This window comes from Pelobates fuscus, chromosome 4, assembly GCF_036172605.1.
Source record: "Pelobates fuscus isolate aPelFus1 chromosome 4, aPelFus1.pri, whole genome shotgun sequence".
Classification (NCBI taxonomy): Eukaryota; Metazoa; Chordata; class Amphibia; order Anura; family Pelobatidae; genus Pelobates; species Pelobates fuscus.
The window spans coordinates 344,216,307-344,241,851 of NC_086320.1; the positions used below are offsets into that span (position 1 = coordinate 344,216,307).

At 38.4% G+C, this 25,545-nt stretch overlaps 2 protein-coding genes across 2 annotated transcripts in view; one reads left to right on the plus strand and one right to left on the minus strand.

Moving 5' to 3' along the window:
- PTER (phosphotriesterase related) overlaps positions 1–13,037 on the plus strand; it is a 35,931-nt gene extending 22,894 nt beyond the window's left edge. The window contains exon 5 of the mRNA XM_063450772.1: positions 12,237–13,037. Coding sequence (XP_063306842.1) covers positions 12,237–12,447 — 211 coding nt within the window. The 3' untranslated portion in view covers positions 12,448–13,037. The remainder of the gene's footprint in view (positions 1–12,236) is intronic.
- Positions 13,038–19,153: 6,116 nt separating this feature from the next.
- The window catches only part of C1QL3 (complement C1q like 3), a 37,180-nt gene continuing 30,788 nt past the window's right edge, over positions 19,154–25,545 (minus strand). The window contains exon 2 of the mRNA XM_063450773.1: positions 19,154–20,179. Within this exon, the coding sequence (XP_063306843.1) occupies positions 20,000–20,179 (180 nt within the window). The 3' untranslated portion in view covers positions 19,154–19,999. The remainder of the gene's footprint in view (positions 20,180–25,545) is intronic.

Sequence of the window (25,545 nt, forward strand, 5' to 3'; positions counted from 1 at the left end):
AGATTCTGCAGCTAGATGCATTTTTAGACTGACGGAAGAAGTACAGTTCTGTAAAAATACCCCACACACAGAGCTGGAGGGGATTTAGTCAGCTATGAAAGCCTTTGAGTAATACTGGCTATAGATTCAAATTGGACATGTATATACATTGTATTCAACACATTTCTTTCCTAAAGGGGTTAGTCATGAAACGTTGATGATCTTTGAGGCTGCTAGTGTTCCCAACAGTTGAGATAGGCTAACGGCAAGATGAAGTGTAACTGTTCAGTTTTCTTGACAATTAACTTGGGCCGACTGCCATTCAGATTGTGTGAATGGACATTCAAAGCACCACAACAACTTGTGTTCATTGCATAGCTTATAGTGAACAGAAGATCCCTGTCCATATCTATCTTCTGCCTTCAAACTGTGGCAGTTTTAAAATCACCAAAGCTCTAGACCCACCTCTTCACTTAAATAGTCACAACACTGGGAATCTTGTATATCAGAAATATATATATATATATATTTTGGATATTTTGTGGCAGGCTTATGCAATATATGATCATATAATGTAACTAAAGCCCCATTATTTTATGCCTAGGTGAGCTGTTTTTAAATAAAACTACTACAATCTCTAAGATTTGAAGTCATTGTTTAGTGAATAAGCGAGTGCGCTGGATTCTCTATTTTGTATATTTTGTAAAGAACACAATATACAAACTTTGCCCAAAAAATAAACTGGCATAAACTCTTCCGCTAAAATAATTAAAAGGACACCCCAGACCCCTAAAGCACTATAGCTTGCTGGACAGCTTTATGTGTGAAGAGTGTGCCCTATTTTAATTCTGAAAAAAGTGCAGATTTCAACAGAAATGTACACTTTTATAAATTAACCTGGGTACATCCCCTATGTAGTCGGTCAAACTGCAGGTCCTGTTACTTCCTGGTTGTTTAGCTCAGTGGAACTAAACTCAAGAGGCAACACTTGCCCAGAGCACCTGCCTTGCAAAGAGCTGCATTGGGAAGTCTGTGATTGGACAGACACAGAAAGTCTGTATGGGGTTAGAAGGGGAGAGCTTACAAAGGCAGCAGAGAAGAGATCTGCAGGTTTTGCAATTTGTTTTTAGATATAACTCCAATAGAAAAAAATGCATAATTATATGGAGGCACGTTTTAATTTGGGGTATATCTACTAAACAGTGATTTTTATTTATTTTGTATTTGCATTAATGTCACCCTGTCTCTGACTGGCTACTTTACAGTTTTGTGACTGAGCTGACGTGGCAGCCACACACAAGTATTGTGATATCTCTAGATCACTTTGTGAAACCTTTAACCCCTTAAGGACCAAACTTCTGGAATAAAAGGGAATCATGACATGTCACACGTCATGTGTCCTTAAGGGGTTAAATGAGCTGTTAGAAAAAATAAAACAATGAGACAGCGCTAGTCAACTTATAGGCAGCAACCCTTTGAAAGGAATCCCTCAAAATCCTTTAAAACAAGACAGGTGTAAAACAATAGTAAAAAAGGTTGCGCCACAAAATACAAAGTAAAAATTTAAGTAATGGAAAAGTAGTAGTTAAAAAGTCTTTTAATAAAAGATAGCAAAGTCCAAGTAAAAGCAGTCCAAATGGTTAATCCTTACGTATTATCTTGAGATCTTCAAGTGTGATAACGTGTCCACTTATATGAAAAATAAAAGACAGGGACAAATAATAGTGCAGTATGTATGGCTCAAAAATGGGCATAGAAAGTAATGATGGTAGAGAACTCACATTAACAAGAGCTTTTAATCCAGCTCTGGGGTAAAGCGCATACAGCGGTATAATCCCCGCTTGTGGGATATGTCGTGGGTATCTCTCCGTTTCTGATGTCCAATTCTCAAATAAAGAAAGAAAGCAGCCAATAGTGCTCACCGTATAACAATGTCGGTATAGGTGAAAAAATAAAACGTACTTACAAATAGAGAGCAGACGGACTGCTCTATGATGTCAGCATAGGTGGATTGATCCCCACCAAGGATTTCTTTAAATACAGGAACCTTCCAGGCAGATATTTAAAACCAATAAAAAGATAAAAAATATAAAAGAAGTAATAAAAGGCCAGGATAGAATATGAGTAAAATGGTACCAGCCAATGAGAATATGAGTAAAATGGTACCAGCCAATTGGTACCAGCCAATGAGAATCAGTTAAAACAAAATTAAATAACACAAGTTTAAAACACATATTTAATACTTTAGCTAGATTCTTTGTAGTAGCCCAACTTATTTGGGCTTTAAATTTAATGAAAACGAGCGTGGGAAAGTATAAAATTTAGTGTTTAAAATATGTCACATGACTTGCGGCACTTCCGCATTTCGGGAGTTAGACCGCACAGCATCTTGGGAAATGTAGTGAAAAACGGCCGCAAAAAGCGGCCGTTTTGATTAGAGCAATAGAAATTAGATATTATTAAAAAAAACAGTTAAAACCATCTTGGGAGATAAAAAAGGAGATATATAGAAGCCATATTAAAAGTGGCAGCTAAGAATTCGATATTATATATAAATAAAAACACATTGGATAATAACATAGAATAGAAGTCATTAAAGAGGTAGCAACCAAATTTAAACAACTAAGAAACATAATAAATAATAAAAAAATAAAAGAATCATTAAAAAGACTAAAAGAGTATTATGCAATTATAAGACAGATTATTTATATACATATAAAAGGCAGATTAATATAAAAGTATAAAGTATATAATTATAAAACTGTGCAAATCAAAATCTGCATTAAGACCATGGGGTATAAGAGTCTTAAGGTTATACCCCCATTCCATTTCTGTTTTTCCAAGTATCTTTTTTATATCTCCTCCACACCAGGGGGTCGAGCATTTTTTTATTCCGATACATTTAAGTAGCTGTGGGTCTTTATTGTGCATAATAAAATGTTTGGATACTGTATGATTCAGATATCCATTTTTAATATTTCTGCAATGTTCGCTCAGTCTTATCTTTAAGCACCTTGTTGTCAGGGGCGGGCTGGGCCGGGGGGCAGGGTGGCAATTGCCCCCCAGGCCGCCCTAAATCCAGGGCTGCCCACATCCAAAATAAAAATAAAAAAAGTTCCCCCTAGTGGCTGAACTACCGGGTCGGAGCTGCGTCCAGGCCCATCACACCAGGGGGCCTGGCTGCTCTGGAGACCCCTGCTGGCAGGACTGGCTCCCCTTGCAAAACTGCTATTTAGTATATTGCTAATTCGGCAATATACTAAATAGAAATTATCTTACCTCACTGATTGGCCGATCGGCCAGTAACCTCAGTAAGGGGCAGAGTGGGGTGCAGATGGAGGTCCCGCTGTATTCATTGTTTGGGTGTCCCGCGGAGGCACACCGGAACTCAATGCCTACCCTCACCTCTTCCTGGGCGGAGTTCTGGCAGAGCTGCCTCCATATCCTGCCTGCAGGGCCCCTCCCTCAGTTCCCAGGATGCCAGCACTTATACAGCACAGAGCAAGCCCAGAAGATCTAAGGCCCCCAGGATTCCCTGTCCCAGCTTGCAGCAGTGGCACACAGGATCAAGGTGAGTGAAATACTCTACCTCACCTCTCCCTGCAAACATAGGAGGCTGTCTCTACTTCTTTCTGTGTGTCTTACTTCCTTTCTGTCTCTCTAGTTTTTTAACTGTCTTGGGCTCTCCTTTTCTTGTGTCACTCTCTGTCTCTCTATGGTTTTCTAGCTATCTCTGGCTCTCCTTTCCTTGTGTCACTCTCTGTCTCTCTATGGTTTTCTAGCTATCTCTGGCTCTGCTTTCCTTGTGTCACTCTCTGTCTCTCTATGGTTTTCTAGCTGTCTCAGTCTCTCCTTTCCTTGTGTAACTCTTTGTCTCTCTCTAGCTGTCTCTGGCTCTCCTTTCCTTGTGTCACTCTCTGTCTCTCCATCTCTTTACATGTGTAGCTCTGTCTCCCTTTGGCTCTCTGTCGGTCTCTCCCTCCCTATCTGTCTTCTCTGGCACTCTCTATCTCCCTCTCTGTTTCTTTGTCTCTCTCTCAAACAGCCACAAATACAATCACACTCAGCCAGCTCTCACACCCACACAATCACACTCATCCAACTACACACATACATGTAACACTCACTCAGCAACCTTACAAACACACAAATAAACCACACACATGTCAACCATGTGTATTGCTTAGTGGGGAGTGACGAGGAGTGAAAATATGCACCAGGTAGAGTGACAAGGGGGCCCTACTTTAATTCTTGCACAGGGGCCCAGTGGTCCCCAGTTATGCCCCTCGTTGCCCTCCATGGGCCCACGGTGCTGGTACTGTGGTTGAACTGGGGCCCACACACTAAGGGGGACCACCGGGTGGCCCATACACAGCAAGAAGAGCTAGACCCCAACTCCCAAGCACCCTAGCCAGCACACTGGACCTCAGGAAAGGTACCAGCAAAGGTAGGAAACTGTCTTTAAAAGTGTAAAGTGTGTGTGTGTCAGTATGTCTGTGTCTGTGTGTGTGTGTCAGTAGGTCTGTGTGTGTGTGTCAGTAGGTCTGTGTGTCAGTAGGTCTGTGTGTGTTTGTCAGTAGGTCTGTGTGTGTTTGTCAGTAGGTCTGTGTGTGCAAGTATGTCTGTGTGTGTGTGTGCAAGTATGTATGTCTGTGTGTGTGTGCAAGTATGTATGTCTGTGTGTGTGTGCCAGTTTGTCTGTGTCTGTTAGCCAGTATGCCTGTATGTGTGTGTGTCAATTTGTATGGCTGTGTGAGTCAGTATCAGTGAGTGTGCGTTTGTTAGTGTGTGTGCCTGTCAGTGAGTGTGTCTGTTTAGGTGACTGCCCCCCTTTTCAATCACATGGGAAACGTGTTTTCACTCTCCTCTTGGTGCGATGGGCCACTTGACTGGATTTGCCCCCCAGGCCTAACGCTGCCAGCCCTCCCCTGCTTGTTGTCATCCCCACATATTGGAGACCACATGGGCACTCAAGCAGATAAATAACATTTTTCGTATTGCAACAGATAAAATCATAAATATTATACACATTATTGGTTATATTAGACATAAATTGAGTAACTTTAGATGGGACAGAAAGGTCTGTGGTTCTGCATACTATACATTGTTTACATTTAAAAAAGCCCTTTGTCTGAGAAAAAAAAGAAGACAAATTTTTAGTCGGGGATTTCTTAGTAAAATTGGTGGTTAGAATTGATTTAAAATTGGGTGCTCCTCTAAAAACAATATTTGGTGTGTTGGTAAAATAGGATTAAGTATCTCATCATGTTTGAGTATATGCCAATGTTTTTTTATTATTTTTTTGACATTATTACTTTTATTGTTGAAATTAAAAATGACCGGAAGGGATATAGATTCATTTTTTTCTTTGATTTTATAGATCAGGAGGTCTTTGCGTTCTTTTTGTTTTATTGTATTGATTGTATCATTTAAATCTGATTCTGAATTATTTTTTTCAATAAATTTATTTTTTAAAGGGTCTGCTTGTTCATCAAAGTCATTGATTTCGGAGCAATTTCTTTTAAGTCAATTCTTGCGACTTCGCAGAAATTGCTCCGAAATCAATGACTTTAATGAACAAGCAGACCTTTTAAAAAAGAAAATTAATGAAAAAAATTATTCAGAATCAGATTTAAATGATACAATCAATACAGTAAAACAAAAAGAACGCAAAGACCTCCTGATCTATAAAATCAAAGAAAAAAATGAATCTATATCCTTTCCGGACATTTTTAATTTCAACAGAAAAAGTAATAATGTCAAAAAAATAATAAAAAAACATTGGCATATACTCCAACATGATGAGATACTTAATCCTATTTTACCAACACACCAAATATTGTTTTTAGAGGAGCACCCAATTTTAAATCAATTCTAACCACCAATTTTACTAAGAAATCCCCGACTAAAAATGTTTCTTCTTTTTTTTTCATTACTAAAATTCTGCGATGCCAAACTGCCATATGACCAAAATTAGGTCGTGCATGAAAAAAGTAATTTTTGGAATGAATTGTTCGGCAGAAGCAGATTTTCTTACGGCGCACTAGTCTAGATGAAAGCAGCAGTGTTTGTGAAATAGTTGTACCACTGTGCATTGATTGAAAATAATGAATGTGTAGGATTGGATGGCCAGTGACCGTTTTCAAGGTATTGCAACAAATGTCAGTAGCGTTTCTGTTTTGTTGTATTTTTTTTTATTTTTTTATATGTTTTAAGTATCTACTAAATTTACAAAGGCGGCCTAATGTTCTGTTAAACTGACAGCTGAACGACAAGTAGCATACCCCCCTGCTGTGCTCTCAACCCCCTGATGTGCAGGCTTTATGGTGTATCCTCAGGACTCCTGTAGAAATCTATATAAACATGGCTGGCTGTGCCACATTCTTGGTTATTTACAGCACATGTAGGGACATAAAAAGTGAGTATATTTTTATTGGCTATTATTACAACTAATATTTTTAATGCGTTACCTATATAATGCTTGGAGTGAGCCTTAGTCTATTTTTTTCTTGGTCGTCTTATTCCGTATCTTTACATTAGAGTAGATCTCTGGAATCTGAAAAGGGTAACAGTAATGCTATTTACGGGACATTACGGGACATGTTTGAGGAGACAGAACTCAAACTTCTGAAATTGTTACTGAATATAGGATGTGATCATGTCTCTTGAAACATATTTGAGATTCTGTTCTAAATTTCCAGTGTCTTTTAGACCACTGTCCCCATATACTTGTTATTACTGTGTGATGTAAAATAAATGATTCAGTTAGAAATTAGGGATCGTAAATTCCTGGATTCGTGTCAAACCCACAGTGAAATGAGGTCAATAATGTTGACTTACTATTCTGCTTCATGGCAATCAATAGTACCATTTATTGTGTTAATTAACATGATTAATGGTAAAGATTCTTTCAGAACTCTATAAATGTTTGCTTCTGTAGTTTCAGCCTGTCCACATCTCACTGTCTCTTAGCAGTTTAAGAAATATTTATAATTCTATTTTTTAAAACCTAAGCCCAACATCCGGATAAAGTTGACATTATTCAGATAATGGATTTGGATAATTTATATGATACAGCACTTGGTATCCTGAAAGGGACACTGCAGTTTTTATCCATTGGAAACAAATTTGTTTATTTTTATTTTAAAGCCCTTAAAAACTAAGGTAGATTCCAACTTTAGGGCCAAAAAACCTAGTATCCGACTCCGTGCTGTGTGTTTGTTCAACAATAATGTTCCTTTTTAATTGCACTGAGAATTGTATATACAATTATGAAGGACAGACTGGGCTTTCTTTTGATACCCTATATGTATATATAACACAATTGTAAGCATGATTCAAATATTAAAATGGTAAACATAATAAATACAGAGTGTAACTAAAGAAAAATAACTCAAAATAGATTCACTTTTTAGCATGGTTGTTCAATGCTCGTTTTGACATTTTCATTTAAAGGGACATTCCACTGCTCAAATAAAAAAAAAAAGCTAAATCACTGTTTAGTAGATATACCTCCAATGAATACCTGCATGCATTTAATTAGGTATTTTTTCATTGCGGGTATAGCTAAAGACGGCTTGAAAAAGCTACATATGTCTTGTTTGCAGCCTTTGTAAGCTCTACCCTTCTTCCTCAGTCCAGACTTTCTGTGGCTGTCCAATTATAGACTCCTCAATGCAGCTCAGTAAGAAGTCTTTGCAAGGCAGGTACTGTGAGCAAAACAACCAGGAAGTTACAGGGCTGGTTGTCTGATTGACAGCTAAGAGGGTGTAACAAGGTTAATTTGTAAAAGTTTACATTTTGTATTAAAATCTGCACTTTTTCTACAATAAAAAAGAAGACTCACTATTTACAAATAGTGTACTGGAGTGTACTATTAAACTCTATATCACCGACCTCTACCATATAATCAGAACAGGAACATCCAGAGTATTTCTTAAAATGAATGGACTTTTATTGTAACCAGTAGGGGTACTAAAAACAAAAAATAAATGATGAATAGACTAATATGCACAACCGTAATATAAAGCAAAACTAAACGATGGCTATACGCAGTCTACATGTTCCGTTTAAGAACTTTTTCAACACATCTCAGAGAGGTCCTGCAAGGCTGCACATAACTATCAGTCATTTTTGCTCTGCATCACTGTCGTGCATGTTATTCTATTTGTGGTTTATTATTTTTTGTTTTTAATACCCCAAGGGGTTACAATAAAAGTTCATAGATTTAAAAAAAATCTCTTCATGTTTCTGTTCTGATTGTATGATTGTGGATTCCAGAATGGACTTACCTTTATGAACACCACAGACGTGAGTACCTCTATATAATTACACCGAATTGCTATACTGTTTCCATGTCCACAGCCGTTAGGGCAGCTCAGTTTTAGGCAACTATCCGGTGGGATTCACTCTGATTTGTAAGTTTATCACTGACCTCTGCCATATATACTATATAGATTTAAAAAATTGTGTTTTTACCTCATTTCATTTTCATGGGAAATGTCATAGACTGCTTGCATCCCACAACTCTAAAGGACCCATATTAGTATTCCACTACTGCCCTTGAAGTACAGCGGTAACCCACATGTATTCCTTGGTCAGGTATTTGAGGGCTGTAAAGAGTCAAATATCAGACATGCTCTAATTTTAACTTGCCTCTCTGTTCTGTTCCCAGTGATGCTGTTTGGTGAAGTGACTCTATCTCTGACACTATACTGACCATCAACACAATTTGATGCTATTTCTAACCCTCGATAACCATAAGACTATCTAAATTCTTAATTTCAGCTAACTAATGCTAACTTTCAGGTAACCCTTACCCTAACAAGCTCAACACCAAACATAAAACCAATACCATCCTAACCCTACTTGAATCCTAACATGAAACCAACCTTACATCATAATAAACTGTACAGCAACTCTAACCCTAACCCACCACCAATCATAACAATACACCAACACTAACCCTAATACTAACATTAATGCTCAAACCCTAACGCTAATGCAACCCTAACCCTACAACAGCTCTTACCGTAATGCAGAGAGATTCTTTCAGATCAGATGATGTCAATCCAGGAATTTCTCTGTTTACACACAACAGAATGCTATGTGTATTGTACTATGTAAACGTTCCATTGGAGATCTCCCTCTTATGCTGCAGATTCATTTATCTTGCCAATTATACAGTGATTGGTACTGGGTAGCATGCTCCGCACTTATCACTTTCAGCAAGGAGGCATGCAGGGACTCTCCCTCTTTCCAAGAGAATCACCAGGACTAAATACGGTCAATTGGAGCACTGCACACAGCTCTTCGGTTAATTTGGGGCTTCTAGATATGGCTAGAGCTGAGTACTATAAGTATTGTTACTTAAATCTCCACAGTGAGGGGCGAGTATGTAATCCTGCTTGCACCTAAATGGCAGGATGCTCCATGCTGTCCTAATGGACTTTAAAGCCCAGTATTTCTAGGACAACATAGAACACTGTAAGGGTGGTAAGGAGTTATATCAACCCATGAGTGTTCCAATGAATAAAATTACAGGAGCACATTCTGATCTTGACCAGGATATGATTTGCATGAAAAAGTTAAAATTCATCATGCAGCAGTTATTGTTTTTTTCCACTTGGTATATACAATGTACAGTGGCAACATATTTATTTTTTTATGTAATATTATATTTCCCAAATAGAAATGTGATGTCTCCAGTGTGCTGTGCCGGCTGGTTACTGCTATCTTATCAGTCCTAACCATCCAATCACTATCAAAATATGTGTTGAATTGGTAGTTTGTTGGACTTAATAAGAGATTTTTATTTTTTTAATTTTTCTCTGCCTTATTTTACCAAATGGTCCTAGAGCTTTTTCTTCTTCCCCATATACCCTTTGATAATATATCCCTGTCTGAATAAGTTTAATCATCCCAGTATTCATGGATATATGTCATCAGGTCAGTGCAGGGCCGGCAACATTTGGCCGGGGGAACCAAGTTTAAATGAATGGACTTTATATGGATATTAAACTCACAAATCTCAGTATAGATGGTCACATAGAGCAAGCAATATATATGGGTTTAAGAGATGGAGGTTGCTGAAGTTGTGAGGTGTAACATCATGTATCCTTGCAACATCCATCAGTGTGACCCGCACAGAGGTACACAGAAACCTGTACAGTACAAACTGTTTAGTGTGACTCCATTGTCATTTGTCATTGTCACTGTCTCATCTCACCCTGTGGTCACTAGTAAACACTTCTTTGGACATCTTACACACTCATCATAATCTGGCAGCCTAGCTAACACCAGATACATCATTCCACTAGAAAATATTCCAGTGGGCCAGTCTAGGCTTGGAAGGCCACAAGCAAGGCCACAAGCGCTTTCATAAACCCACATCTTGCTGTGCTAATAAAGGCCCAACACAATTCCTGTCTTCTGCTTCACTTCAAAACACTGGTATTTATATGCCAACATATTCCGTAGCGCTCTACAATGTTATCAAAGGGGGAGATTTAACAATAAATGAGACAATTACAAAACTACCTTGCCATGTTAAGAAACGTTTGGTAATGGGACTGAGATGGTGAATGTATGCTGTTGCACAGCTGTAAAAAACAAATGATGTTATTTTGTTGATTTTGAAGTCCTATGAGTGTGTTCTTCACTTTGGCTGAAATCATCAAACCTTGTGATCTCAGCCAATCTAATACTTTCCCATAGGCTATTGTGCATGTGGGGCAAAAAGCTGAATGGCCAATCATCATCTCCATGGGGAGTGTTCAGTGCCTCCATGCAGACCCCATTTTAATACACTGCCCCCAAATCCAATACACTGCCCCTCCACTCTAATACACTGCCCCCCCTCCACTCTAATACACTGCCCTTCCACCAAATCTAATACACTGCCTCTCATTCTTCCACTCTAATTGAATACACTGCCCTCCCTCCAATTTAATATGCTGCACCCTCCCTCCACCAATTTAATACACTGCCCTCTCCCCAAATTAACATCCAGCCTTCCCTCCACTCTAATTCACTGCCCCACTCCCTCCCCCAAAATAATACACTGCCCCCTCCCTCCCCAAATTAATACACTGCCCTTACAGCGCCCTCCTCCCCCACTCTAATACACAGTCCCACTACCACAATTTAATACACTGGACCCCTCTCTCAAATTAATACACTGGCCCCCTCCCTCCCTCAAATTAATACGTTGGCCCCCTGCCTCCCTCAAATTAATACACTGCCCCCTCCCTCCTTAAATTAATATGCTGGCCCCCTTTTTCCCCAAATTAATACACTGGCCCCTTCCTTCCCTCAAATGAATACACTGGCCCCCTCCCTCACCAAATTAATACACTGGCCCCCTCCCTCCCTCCCTCCCTCAAATTAATACGTTGGCCCCCTGCCTCCCTCAAATTAATACACTGCCCCCCTCCCTCCTTAAATTAATATGTTGGCCCCCTTCTTCCCCAAATAAATACAATGGCCCCTTCCTTCCCTCAAATTAATAAACTGGCCCCCTCCCTCCCCAAATTAATACACTTGTCCCTCCTTCCCCCAATTTAATACACTGGCCTCTTCCCAATTTAACACACTGACCCCCTCCCACCACTCTATTACACTGCAACACTCCCTCCCCCAAATGAATACACTGGTCCCCATCCCCAGTTTAATACACTGGCCCCCTCCCTCCCTCAAATTAATACGCTGGCCCCCTCCATTCAAATTAATACACTTCCCCCCTCCCTTCCCAAATTAATACACTGGCCCCCAACTTTCCCCAAATTAATACACTGGCCCCCCGCCTCCCCCAAATTAATACATTGCCCCCTCCCTTCCCCCAAATTAATACACTGCCCCCTCCACCCCACCTATGTAATACACTGCACTCCCTCCTCAATTTAACACACTACACAGGAAGGTCCCCAAAGCCCCTCTTCCCCTACCTTAAGATGAGCCACCCGTCCTCCAGTTCCAGCCCTGCTCTTCTCTGCTCAAGCAGGCCAAACGCTCCTCTGGCACTGCGAGCAAATATATTCATTGTGGGCCGCAAGTTTGACATTCTTGTTCTGGATGATTGGGGGGAAATTACCCCAGTGCTCCCCTTGCCAACTCTCCCAGGCAACGAGTTTTCTTTTCCTTTGGATGAGTATTGCAAGCTCTAAGAAAAAAGGCATTCTTTTTGTATCAGGTCTACATATCTATTCTGTAATGTATTTGTTATTAGGGTTTACCTTAATTATTGCTCTGTTTTGCAGGCTCCGTCTCTTAGTTAATGAAGGTTATGAAGACAGAATTGTTATCGCACATGACATCCACACCAAGAACAGACTGACTAAATATGGCGGTCATGGTTACTCACACATACTGCTGAACATCGTTCCAAAGATGTTGCTCAGAGGAATATCCCAAAAAAGCATCGACAAGATATTACTGGAAAATCCCAAAAGGTGGCTGACATTTAAATAAGAGAGCCATCCAGTTCTAAAAATAAGGATGCACAAATAATGATATGGGTAAATCTCGACAGCTATTTCATCTTAGAATGTTTAGACTTTGCAGTTTACTGATCTTTAACCAAATAACGAAACTCATATTTTATTTTAGAGATAAACACTTAAACAATCGTCTTTAAAAACGATTAAATCAATTCCTGCAGGCGGCTATGATCAAGGGTACATCGAAGCAAGTAATAATAATAATGCACAACTTGTAGAAAAGCAAAGTGATTGCAATTAAATGACTCCCCTCTGGAACAATTTGATGTTCCTTGTAATATTGATGATGCTTGTAATTATCCTGCTGTTCTTTAATTAATGCTTGATACGGAACATGGCAATTTAAATTACTTTCCGGCAAAAAGTTTAGATTTTGCCTTTGAAATATTATTTTTCTTTTTCGTGTAGGACATCCTTTGTGTTTTTAGTTACAGTTTGCATCCACCACCTATTAATAATAGTATTGTTCTGTTACTTTTTTGTTAATATGCATTGAGGTGGTTGTGCAAATATGTGGGATATTCTGTGAAAAAAAAAGTTAACTCAGATATTTATAGTTAAATCCCCTCTCATAATATTGTAAAGCGCTACGGAATCTGTTGGCGCTATATAAATGGCAATAATACTAATAATAATAATAATAATAATAATATGCCGTGAATTGAAAACTGAATGGCAAATTATAGGCAAAAATAGCTGATTCGGAGAAATTTTCAGTCACAGCTCGAAGATTTTATTCTTTCTTTTAGCCATTAATATATCAATTGTCTACATTTAAAAGTTTAGTAAACAAACCACAGAATTCTATACTAAAGTATGATTTGGCAGAATATTTTAGGGACAATTAGCCAAATTGGAAAAATCCTCATTTGTGTTTTCAGTTGGACATTTTTGGGCTAAAATGTGAAACTCTCTGAAATCACTTTGAATGCCCATCGATTCACACTTCATTGAATAGCCCTAAAAGTTGAATCCTCTTGAAAACCTGCCTTATCTAATTTTCTGAACACACTCAATTTTTGTATGCAAATAAAGTAGTTACCTGGATGTACTATAACTCTCTTGTATGTTTTCAGGGTTAAACATGTTTTTTTTTTTGTGGGGGGCAGGGTAGGGTTGCTAATTATAATTAAAATTCTAGAAGCATTTTAAACAATGTTTACTTTTTCTCACATTCTAATTGATTATAGAGTTAATTTATACAAATAGACCTAAAGGGACTCTACTACAAAACATGTCTACGAGCATATAGTCTAATAAATCTTTTTATACCTTATGTAAATTGTTCATTCTAATAATTTGATAACTGGTTTCATCCTGCTGTGTACTTCTTATCCGCTGTCACTGCCCAATTGTATTTACAGTGTTCACAGACCCTTGATACGATCGCGCAACATTTCTTTAATACACTCTTAGAATCTCACCATGAGACACTTGCGCCAGTGCCAACATACAAATTTCATTCTGCTGGTCCTTGTTTGGCTACAGGGCTGATAGTTTGTGATAATGAAGCATTATACAGTGTAAAAACAGGATTATGTCAAAACATGGTTACATAGAATATATCTAATGTTTATCCTTTATGATAAATTTCTTTGTTATGTCCGGGAGAGCCATATCATGCTCATGAAAGCGCTGTACTGATCTGTGGCTGGCCTTTAATGAGTCTGAAGGATTATGGATGTGTGTTTTCATGTATGAAAATAAAGCCTTTTTAATAAAGTACAAATCCATTCATTTACCAAAGGCATTAGTTAATGATCCAGTAAAATGTAGGATGCTCGGTGGTAGAAGGATGAGCGTTTTACTTGAATCAACTTAAAGTACAAACAGATTTTCCATTTTGGAAGCTATACCCAATTGTCTCCATTTGAAGGCGATTTGGACTCATGAATGTCAAGTCCCTGGCTACCGAAAAGAAAATAATTAGATGGGGGTTTATGTATTGATTTATGGTTACAGTGCACATTTTCACCACTTCATTACTTGTTCGTTTTTCTTTTTATAGTCACATCCAAGTTAGATTTTGTAGGTGGCCAGGTGATATCAGTATTCAGTGCCATTCTGTTCAAACCTGAAAGAGGAACTGACAATACACTGTAAGATAAAATATTACATATCACCTATAACTTGTGTTAACCTTTTCTTGTGTGATGCTCTGTTTTATTTTAAATGTACAATAAAATTTAGCAGTTGATATCAGTTAAATCCAAGCACAGACAAGAAACATTGCATTGGAGGAGGAGAAACAAACTTTGGAGGAAATTTATTAAGGTGTTGACAACACATTTACATCTAATTTTTAACTCAGTTCATTAAATGTCTGTTTATTTTTCATCTGTTGCTTCTATTATACCTTAACCGTAATTTCTTAATATATGCTCTTTTTTTTTGGTGACGTAATGGATTATCAATCTTGCTGACCCTCTCCGACATAAAAATGCTGAATTAGTTGGTCACTTTCAGAACACTTTAATAAATACAATTAAAATAATGATGGGATTTTACGTTACATTTTAAGACCTCATCCACTTACTATGTCTTCTCCAGGTCACAAATGATCTGTGCCTACATGAAAATATTTGATGCACGTAGTGAGGATGTCTTAATACTGACTGGCATCATACTAAAAATCCTGAAAAATTAAAATTCACAATTAATTTGGCAAAACATTTAAATCTTATCCCAAAATTTGTGGATCGGTTGAGGTTTTAGTACCATATATGCTTGTTAATGGTATATTTTATTTTAAAAACAAAACAAACATCCATGAAACAAACAACACATGTACTGCCAAATGTCAATTTTGTCTAAATTATAATTGTATTTTTTTTTTTTTATTCAAACCTTGTTATCACAAACATTATTCGATATCATCGGGCCTCATGCTTCGGCACCTGAATTCGTGATTTTCGGGTTATATCCAACCTTGTTCTCAACAGGGAAGAGTAAGGCGATGAGTGTTATTTTCTCAGCTGTAAAATCTTTAATAATCTGTGAAATATATCTTAGTCCCGGCCCTACCACAAGTTATTACCCTCCGAAAAGAAATCAAACAATTAAAATAAATGGATTCCTTAACAGTGATTTCCTATGATGGAACGTAATGACATATCTGTTTAAATGTCTCTACTACTGGGGCTCTCTTCAGTTGTGTAAGACCCAGGCAGCAGTCGGGAGTCGGAGTTAACAGGTTGGTAGAAGTTTTCAACCTTGGCACGTACCCCATTGAAGAACACTATCTGCAAATTAGAAATGTTATATTGTGCTGGGTGAGGAACTGTTTGTCTATTTAATCATTTCTGTTTTGTAATGTATTTTATTTACTGTACTGATGCAACTGACTCAATTTGCCAACTTGCTGGTTATAATGTGCCAATAATTATATGAATGCCATTGTTATCTTTCTGAAACTCTCAATAAACAGATTGTTACAAATAAAACCTTGTCATACTTTTACAACAAATTTAGCAGATTCTAAACATGGCTATGAATTTGATAGGCAACTAGAATCCAACTCATATTATCAGGAAGCTTTGCAGATGTCAGATGCGCACATTGGCATTGTCTAGGTACCAGTCTTTTACATTTTCGTCGTTGTTTTTTTTTTTTTTTATTTGTTTTGTTTCTATTTACATATTACCATTTTACAGTGTAATTAAGTAAGTAGAGCAGAAACAGACATATGAAAAAAAGTTAAAACATAAACGTTCATCTGTAGTGGTCTCCTGCAGTATGTTTATTCCAGGAAGTATCTGAAACCCACACAGAACCCAAGGCCAACCTAAAGGGAAGTAGCACCACCAGTGGTAGGAGTTTCTCTGAGTCATTGTTACTGAATTGTTTTTTTTGTTGTTTTTTTTAAAGCATCATAAACCTCAGGTATGGGGTTAAGACATATATGCCATGTTGCTAATGAATTCTTGGATTCTTGAACACCTTATTCATGCTGATAGCCTTTCAGATGTTGTCTTGTTTAGAAATGAACTTTCTTATAAAAGCATTCACCCATTGCACACTTATTGTAATTGTCCAGTAGAAATTTTAAAAGACAAATCTCTACATGTTTCCCATTAAATTAATTTAATTCTCTTTAGACTTTGCTTCCTGTGAATTATATTTCTCACCTAGTTTTATGTGCCAACAGCTCAGAATATTTCTCAGGCTACTGATCCTCCTATATTCCTATCCCTTACATCAGGCTTCCCCAAACTCCGGCCCTCCAGATGTTGCTGAACTACAACTCCCATGATTCTATGAATGAAATAGATGGGCTGAGAATCATGGGAGTTGTAGTTCAGCAACATCTGGAGGGCCGGAGTTTGGGGAAGCCTTCCTTCGTTGAATATGGCTGCACAGTTAACAGTAGTAGAGACTTCTTGATGTGAAAAGATTTAGACCAGGAACAAGTACACTTCTACCATACTGTTAACCCTTAGAGTGCCAGATGTCTTGCTTTGCATCGCTTTCGGCTGATTCGACACTTAAATGGTTAAATATTTCATTTTAGTGCTATATTGTAAGTGTAACCTGGACATAAATGAAATGGTATGTAATATAAAGATTAAAAAAAAAAAATCGGTAAGAGATACTTGCTACATACTTCATTTGTCTCACCCTCTAATTTACACCGAAACAAAGAAAATGCACCCAGCAACATGCTCGATATATATTACAGAAGTGGAAAATCCTTCAATTAGATATACTTAGAACAATGTAGAAAGAAATCATATGTAGATCATTTATCACTTCCAAATAATGTAAATTCATGAAAAGAAAAAAAAGACAATGATAGTGCTAAACATTTCAAACTGTAGAAGTTACAATCATATAAAAGAGGATTCAGTATCTGAAGCTACTCACATCTTGTAGAGCTACTACTGTGTTGTGTTAGCAGTCACTTTATAATATAAATACTTTAGAATCAACCCATGTTATACATGGCTTGAGTTTTATTCCCCTGTGATTTTTAAAATATGATTTTTATTTTTTTGAAGCAACTTTCAGTTATTCAATCAGCCAATGCAAGGAATCATGCTGTAAGCATGTTTTAATACTTATTTTTCACAGAAACAAAATAATTTGCTTTTCAGATACACAGTAGAACCAAAAAAACAAAACAAAATAAAAAAACAAATAATGAAAATTAAACATGTTTTGTTTTTAAATTTTAAAGAACACGCTTGAAACGAAGTGTATTGAAAGGATTTTAAAAAAGTCTTGACTTATATTTTGTGTGCTAGATTTAAATAGGTCATTGGTCTTGAATTGGAAGAACGGGGTAACCCCGTTATTATCAAAATCACGTATACTTTCAATATGCATTTTAAATATGCGTTGTAATATGCAAAATAAAATTGATACTACGTTGCCTTCTTTTTTGGTTAAAAAATAACAACTTAATTCTGTGCTTACAAAGGGACTGCAAATAGCATGCCCTTTCCCTCCTCTTATACAGTAAACAAGTTTAATTATAAACTATGTTAATTAGTTTTAGCAGTCCTGTTGGGAGAGAGAGAGAGAGAGCGCGAGAGAAAGAGAGAGAGAGAGAGAGAGAGAGAGAGAGAGAGAGAAAGAGATTCCTCAATATCATTCAGTAACGTATTATGTGTACGATGACATAGCATCCTAGAGACAACTGTGTACCACAATACATTTCTCTCTCTGTATTCACTCTACAGGCATTATGTCCCTACGCAGTCATTGGTTTTACATTCTGTTTTTGTTTTTTTGTTAATTATTTATATTAAAGTGCATTGCTGCAAATACATTTTAAGTTCTATACTAATGTCAATAAGCAGGGTATAGATGATGTTTTTAATTTTTTTTGCAATACTTATTGTATATGACTAATATTGTGTTTCGGCTTGTACGCTAATATTTCAGTACTTTCCAAAAAGTAAAAAACAAAATGTGCTTAGTAGTAAACGGGTTAGATTTTTTGTTTTAATAAAACATGATTAACAAGTGAATAAAATGGTCATTTTGCTCCTCATTCATGCTGAAAGTGGCTTGTGCTCACTAGTCAATATTCTCGGTAAGAAGGGAGGCTATTTCTCTGCACGTGATTGCACGTGAATAAGTTAATAATATATTGCACCATATTTAAATTGGATCCAGCTAATACTAAAAACTATTTTATGTATCTTATGTTTACTACGGTAATCTTTGGCAGTTTTTTGTTTTGAATAAAAAAACACAGATTTGTCTTCGTCTTGTGTGTCCCTTGAAGACTAATTGGTGAACAAATCCCGTGATGCTTAGCAAGGCAAAGTTTGAAGGAGTTCCTTTGACGTAGCTAGACTACAGCGAGTGGGAAGTTTAACTACAGAGTACTCTTGTGATATGCGTGCAAGACCAAACACTTCTTGATAAATCTAGACCAGTATGCCAAGGTGGAACTGAAAACTAAAACCCTCTCATAGACTTTATGTAACTCTCACCTTCTGTGCAAATTTCATTTTAGTTTGTGTTAATCAAATGACTGACATTGCCCTTTTAAAATCATTATAAAAAAAGATTTCGTTTTATGAACGTAAAGAGATAATTATGACAACATCAGCTTGATGTAACACTTTCCACTCTTCCTATAATACACTCCAGTGATTCCGAATACAAATAGTAAATAAGCAAAAGTAAGAAACATATAAAATAAATAAAGTTTGCTTTTTCAAATATTAAATATAAACTTTATATTTTAATATTTTTTTTTATATCTATAGCACTTTTGTATGTATTTTCATTTTTTTTTAACGTTATTTAGCTATTTTACAGTTTTTTTTTTATATAATGATTTTACCATGAATTGTCAGCACATCTCTTAGCGTCTTTCAGTGACGGACAGTAAGTAACGCATTTCGAGCTGTTGCGTATCCATCCAACACTGAAAGGGTTAAGCGTGATACATTTACTATCTGCAGTTGTGAGCCAGCATCCCTTCCTCCAAGTCACTCTAATGCTACATATTATATCTCTGTTTGTCACACCTTCTATAGAATGCACACGGTTCATTATGGGTCTGCTTTCTGTCGCCCAGAATTCTACTTCGGCAGATCAGTTACAAACTCCAAGGTTTATAGGCAGATAGCTGATAAAGTTCAAAGCTGACACATGGGTAAAGCAGCAAGGTTATATTATATTAATATCATATATGTAGGGAATGTTTCAGTAACTTTTTTTGTTTGTTTCGACTTTTTTTTTCGTTTTGTTTTGTTTTCTTTACAAAATCTGTTATTTAATAGGATTTCATTCACACAGGCACAAACAAATAATGTTCGCTTTGGTGGTCAGGGATGACATATCTGTGTAACTCGTACAACATATATATATATATATATTATGTATATATTTGAATAATAATGTTTCTGAGGTTTACAGCTGTGAATCAGGTAGCGTTGGAATCCAGCCGTTGTCCCACTGTCCGTATCTTAGGGCACTATTGATTTGCAGCCTGCAGCCCCATTTTAATCCGTGTCAAAGGGCTGTTAAAGAAAAAAAAAATCAGTTCCTTCGGCGAGGTATCCTCAATCAGCATAGATGATAAATCCAGAAAATGTGCTGTATTTATTATTATTTCCACCGTGTGCCTTTCCCCCATCGAGCTTTATATATACTTCATCTCCAGGTTCCAGGTGTAGAACCACACTGTTGCTGGCATAGTCATAATTTTGGTCTGCATCTTGAGCAATCGCACTTGCGCGGACCTGAATGAGAAAAACAGGAATAAATTATTCACTCGCCGCCAACAAACCATTCCACTGCTAGGTTCTGTCTATTAGATCAGTGTCATCACATGAATACGAGATTGCCTAACATCATATACTAGGCGACAGGAAGCCATCTGGGTTATTATTCTTTTGTTATGGAGCCCCAACATGTTCGGCAAGACTACATAGATAGAGGGGACACATAATAACATGTTAGGATGCATAGCTGCAGACTGATACCTATAGTACTAGCAAAATTTAACTGCCAGTACTGCTTCTATTTTCACTCTTGTGATATTATTCTGCTAGAACCTAGAAAAAGGGTTGTCACTCACAATGAATCAAGATTGTATTTTCTTTCCTTACTTAAATGAATCCTTACATTATATCTATGTATATATCCTATCACATACTCCATCATGCTGATCTCACTGTTATATGACATCTGGCCGCTAACTGCTGCAAATGCATTGCTCACGTCTTAAGGTCCTCTTTATTCACTAAACAGTAAAATGTTGCAAATTGAGAACCAGCTGTAAAATTTACACCAACGTACCCGAGCATCAAACATTCTCCATCTCACTTCTAGTTAGAGCTTGGCGGTTTTAGCTGGAATTTTGCAATTCATTTGTAAATTTTACTATAATTCACTGTTAAGTGAATGAACTCTTAAGGATTGAAGCTGATTGCTCGCTTATGAGTATTTAATAAAGTTTACATCATTATGAAATGTTCACGTTGTCTGCATTGGTTTCACTGAAATTCTACCGTATTCAAAAGATAGAACAATGTAGTGACTACATCTTATGGTAAATTGCTTAATGACAAAACTTGACAAAAGATGGAGCTTCTCCCTTTAAATACACAAGCTTTGTAAACAGAATATCAGACTGCATCGATTTTAAAAATATAAGTGTTTAGAAACATTTTTGGTAGTGAAGTGGTTAATAAACTCTGACAACCAGTGCTTCTCATTGAATTTAGTACCAATTATTCATTTTATATGATAAGTGTTGAAATGAGAGCGTGCATACATCAACCTTAAACTATGGCATACTATATTATACAACAATGTACAGACTCTAATACATTACATACAAAGCTGTTAGCTACCAGGGCAGGGCTGCCACTGTTTGGCCTGGTGGGTAAGAACTAGACATGTGCAATTCGTTTCGTTCCAAATGTACATTCGGACGAATTTCATGTAATTTGGACATTCGGATGCTTACAAATGTCCGAAGTTCCAAAATTCGGTAGTTCGGAATTGCCGAACAGAACCAAATGACATTGGTCTGAATTGCCGAAGTGCTTCGGATTTCTGAAAAGTGGCAAAACAAGAGAGAGGGAGGGAAAATTACGTGAATGATGATAGGAATCTTGACCAATAAGCTAATTTCTGTCATAGGGAGCCCTATAGATGTGTAAGTGGTTGTGGTGGCAGTCCCGGCACTGGGAGCCCAATGGATGTGTAAGTGGTTATGGTGGCAATCCTGGCACTGGGAGCCCTACAGATGTGTAAGTGGTTGTGGTGGCAGTCCGGGCACTGGGAGCCCTATAGATGTGGAGATATTAGCCCCCCAAATACCAGGGGAGGCACAATTAGAGCGCATTTAACTCCAAAATCCTGTGAGTGCAACCTTTAGCAGGGATTATTACATATCCATCAACTGTATTATACTATGTTCTTTTTATATTATATTTTAGGTTTAACAGCTGTATCCCACGTCTATTATATCTATAGCCCTATAGATGTGTAAGTGGTTGTGGTGGCAGCCCTGGCACTGGGAGCCCTATAGATTCTTAAGTGGACTGCCACCAAAATCACTTACACGTCTGTAGATTTCCATTTCGCCCTGGCACCTTGGATTTGTCAGCCCTTTGCTAAGCCATGCAGGAAACATTAAAGCCGGCCACCGCGGGGAGCTTTGAAGCTTGCCGCTGCGAGGAGCATGGAGGCGGCAAGCAAGATAGCAGTAACCTTCCTGCAGTTTCTCTCTGCTCCCCTGCACACTCTCTGTAGTGATGCTGGGGCCTGTGTGATGCTGAAGATTAGAGAGAAGACCCACTGGATGCCAGGGAAAGATCCACTCAGCCCTCCCAAAGGTAGGGAAGCTGGGTAGATTTAAATAGAAATAACCCAACAACTTGGGACCCTGATTGATAAAAATAGCAATTTGTGAGTGTGTGAGAAAATGTGTGTCTGTCAGTGTGTGTGTGTCATATATCTATAAAAGAGATTTAGTGTGTAATGGGGTGAAGTATGTGTGTGTATGGGGGGGGGGGGATACATGTGGGGATGAAGTGTGTATGTGGGTGAAGAGATGATGGATGTAAGGGGTGCACTGTGTGTTTATGCAAATGTGTACTCTGTGTGTGGGAGTGTACTATGTGGGGAGTTCATTGTCTTAGTGCTCCCAACTTCAATTTCAATTGGGAGCGGGGCATAAGAGGGGCACTGCATGAACAATGGCCCCCTCTGTGCCATCCCTCTGCTCCCAACAACCTAGCCTGGCCTGGCACCCTGATTGCATCACTAGCAACTTGCTGAGGCATCCAGATGACATGCCTTGCACTTACCCCAGGACCCACATGACATCAACAGGACCTCTTTGGTGTCTAGTGGGCGGCAGCGTGGTACATTTACACTGTGTATGTGCACAGACATCCTGTCTGTCTGCCTCTCCCACTCTCCACATGTTTGGTAAAGTCAGAGGTTTAGGGTCACGTGACTTTGACTTCCTGAGACGCACGGTAAGCACGAGAGGCAGACAGACAGGATGTCTGTGCACATACACAGTACACAGGCACCATGGAATAGTGCGCAACTAACTTTCTTTCTTCTCACAGATTCATACAATGCTGGGCTAGTACTGCTGCTTTACTACCCACAGTGTACTGAGAATGGAGTGTGGCTGAAACCCACAACCCCTGTATGCTGGTTGCCAGCTCTCCTATATTAACCACCATTTGTAACATATTGCATCTGTATGTCAGGGGTCAAGTCCTGGGGAATAAAGTGTGGGAACTCACCCAAGATCCAACACCTCCCACCCCCAAAAAATAATATTATACACTCGTGTATATATATATATATATATATATATATATATACAGGCGTGCACACACACAGTGACAGGTGCACACACACTCAGACACACACATACACTGACAGACACACACACACACACTCACAGACACACACATACTCAAACACACACACACACTCACAGACACACACATACATACACTCACAGACACACACACACACACTCACAGACACACACATACACTCACAGACACATACACTCACACACACACACACACACATACACCCACAAAATATTATTTTTTAAAATTTAAAAATGTCCACCCAGCCTCCCTACCTGGAAAGCTGGCGTGGACCTGTCCAGTGGGGCTTCAGTGCGGCGGGCGCCTGTCTCCCTGTCAGATGTGGTGAGTAAGCTGTGCTCTCTCTGCTCCCTCTCGCCGCGCAGGCTATCTACTGATGCCTGGAGCCGGAATATGACGTCATATTCCGGCATCAGCAAACAGCGCGCAAGGGAGCAGATCAGAGAGAACACAGCTCCAGCGCCGCGTCTGACAGGGAGACAGGTGTCCGCCGTGGGGGTCCATCAGGTGGCCCTCAGAACACAGGGGAGGGGGGGGGGCATTTGGGGGTGGTATTTTTTGCCACCCTCTGAGTGCCTGCAGGAGCAACGGCAACGGCGTTGCTGCTGTAAAAAAAGTGCAGGAACAACGTTCCTGCAGGACTCGAGCCCTGCTGTTTGTCCTGTATTTCCTTTGTAGACTAACAGTGTTATTCACTAAATCATGAATTGCTGGGAATTTGTCGGAGAATTGCACATTATAGGCCAAAATATTTGATCGGTGTAAAGGCCTCTACTTTAAGTGAGGCTCATGGCACACAGGGCCAGCATGGTGTAGCTCAGTGAAACTTTTATTAACTGATGAATTTACTCCTCCCAGCAGAATAAGACACAGAGATCTAATGGCAGCAAGTATGAAATGCAATAATCATAAGTACTAACCGGGAGCAACTCAAATTCATAATAAGCTGGAACCATAAATGAGTTGAAACGTTTCCCAGTATTGGCTTAGAGGGTTATGTTTCCTGGTTGAATTTTCTAAAATTCATGTTTTAATGATTAACTCTGCAAGTTTTCTGTATTAATGTATGGTGACTTCAACAAAGTGGTCTGGGTGTCTGCTCTACAGGAATTACAATGTTTACAAGGCAGGGTGTAAATACCTCTAGTGGCTGTCACTCTGAAAGCCTTGGATTGGCTGAGATCATCAATCTTGATGATCTTTGCCATGGCGGTTGGATGGCAGCACGGATACCGGGGCTGTGAGGGAGAAAAGGGTGATAAAACTGGTTTGGCCCTCTGACAAGGAGAGAGGTAGCAAAAAATAACTAACAGGGTGCTATAGCGATAGGAATACACATCAATATTCCGAAGACATGCTGACACTGGAGGAATGGCGACATTGATATGTTTCACACAGGACACCTGAAGGGTGAGCAGTGATATAGGTCAATTAAGCACTCATCACATACTCACGTTATAAAAGTAAAATGCGTTTACCTTCAAATAAGAAAAATTAAAATTACACAAATTGACTTACTGCCAAATATCACCAAATTAATTATTGTTCACTGGACATTTTTGACTAGTTTGTTTAACCCCTTTACTACCAAGCTCTGTTTAAAAAAATATTACTACCGGAAAGTCACTGTACTTTTGAGTTCTGTTGAGTTCAGCAAGGCCTCATGGGGGAAATTCACCTGTCACATTGGACTTACTAAGTAATGGATAATGAAAAATGAATCTGATGAACACATACAGTAGTGGCCAAACCGTAAAACACTACAAATGGCAACGCATCACGTGACTGGTTGTTCTGCTCCTTCTGAGGATGTACCTTAAAGCCATGCTTGTTCTATGTTGTACAACAACCATATTGGCTTTTAATTATGCCTTAGTTTGCTGAAATTGCTCTGTGTGCAATTTAGCAGGCAAGTTAGGTAGAGCAGCAGTTACATAGTTACATAAGCTGAAAAGAGACACGTGTCCATCAAGTTCAGCCTTTTTCACATCCGTTTTTGCTGTTAATACAAAAGAAGGCAAAATTCCCAATCTGAAGCACTTCCACTTTTACTACAAACTGGGGGGGGGGGGGGGGGGGGGAATCCTTCTTGATCCAAGAATAGCAGTCAGTCAGAGATCTCATTGGATCAAGTAGCTATTACCCCACATGTTAAAAATGATATCCCTGAATATTATGTTTTTGCTAGAATTTATCCTATTACTGTTTAAACATCTGTGTCTATACTCTGATTA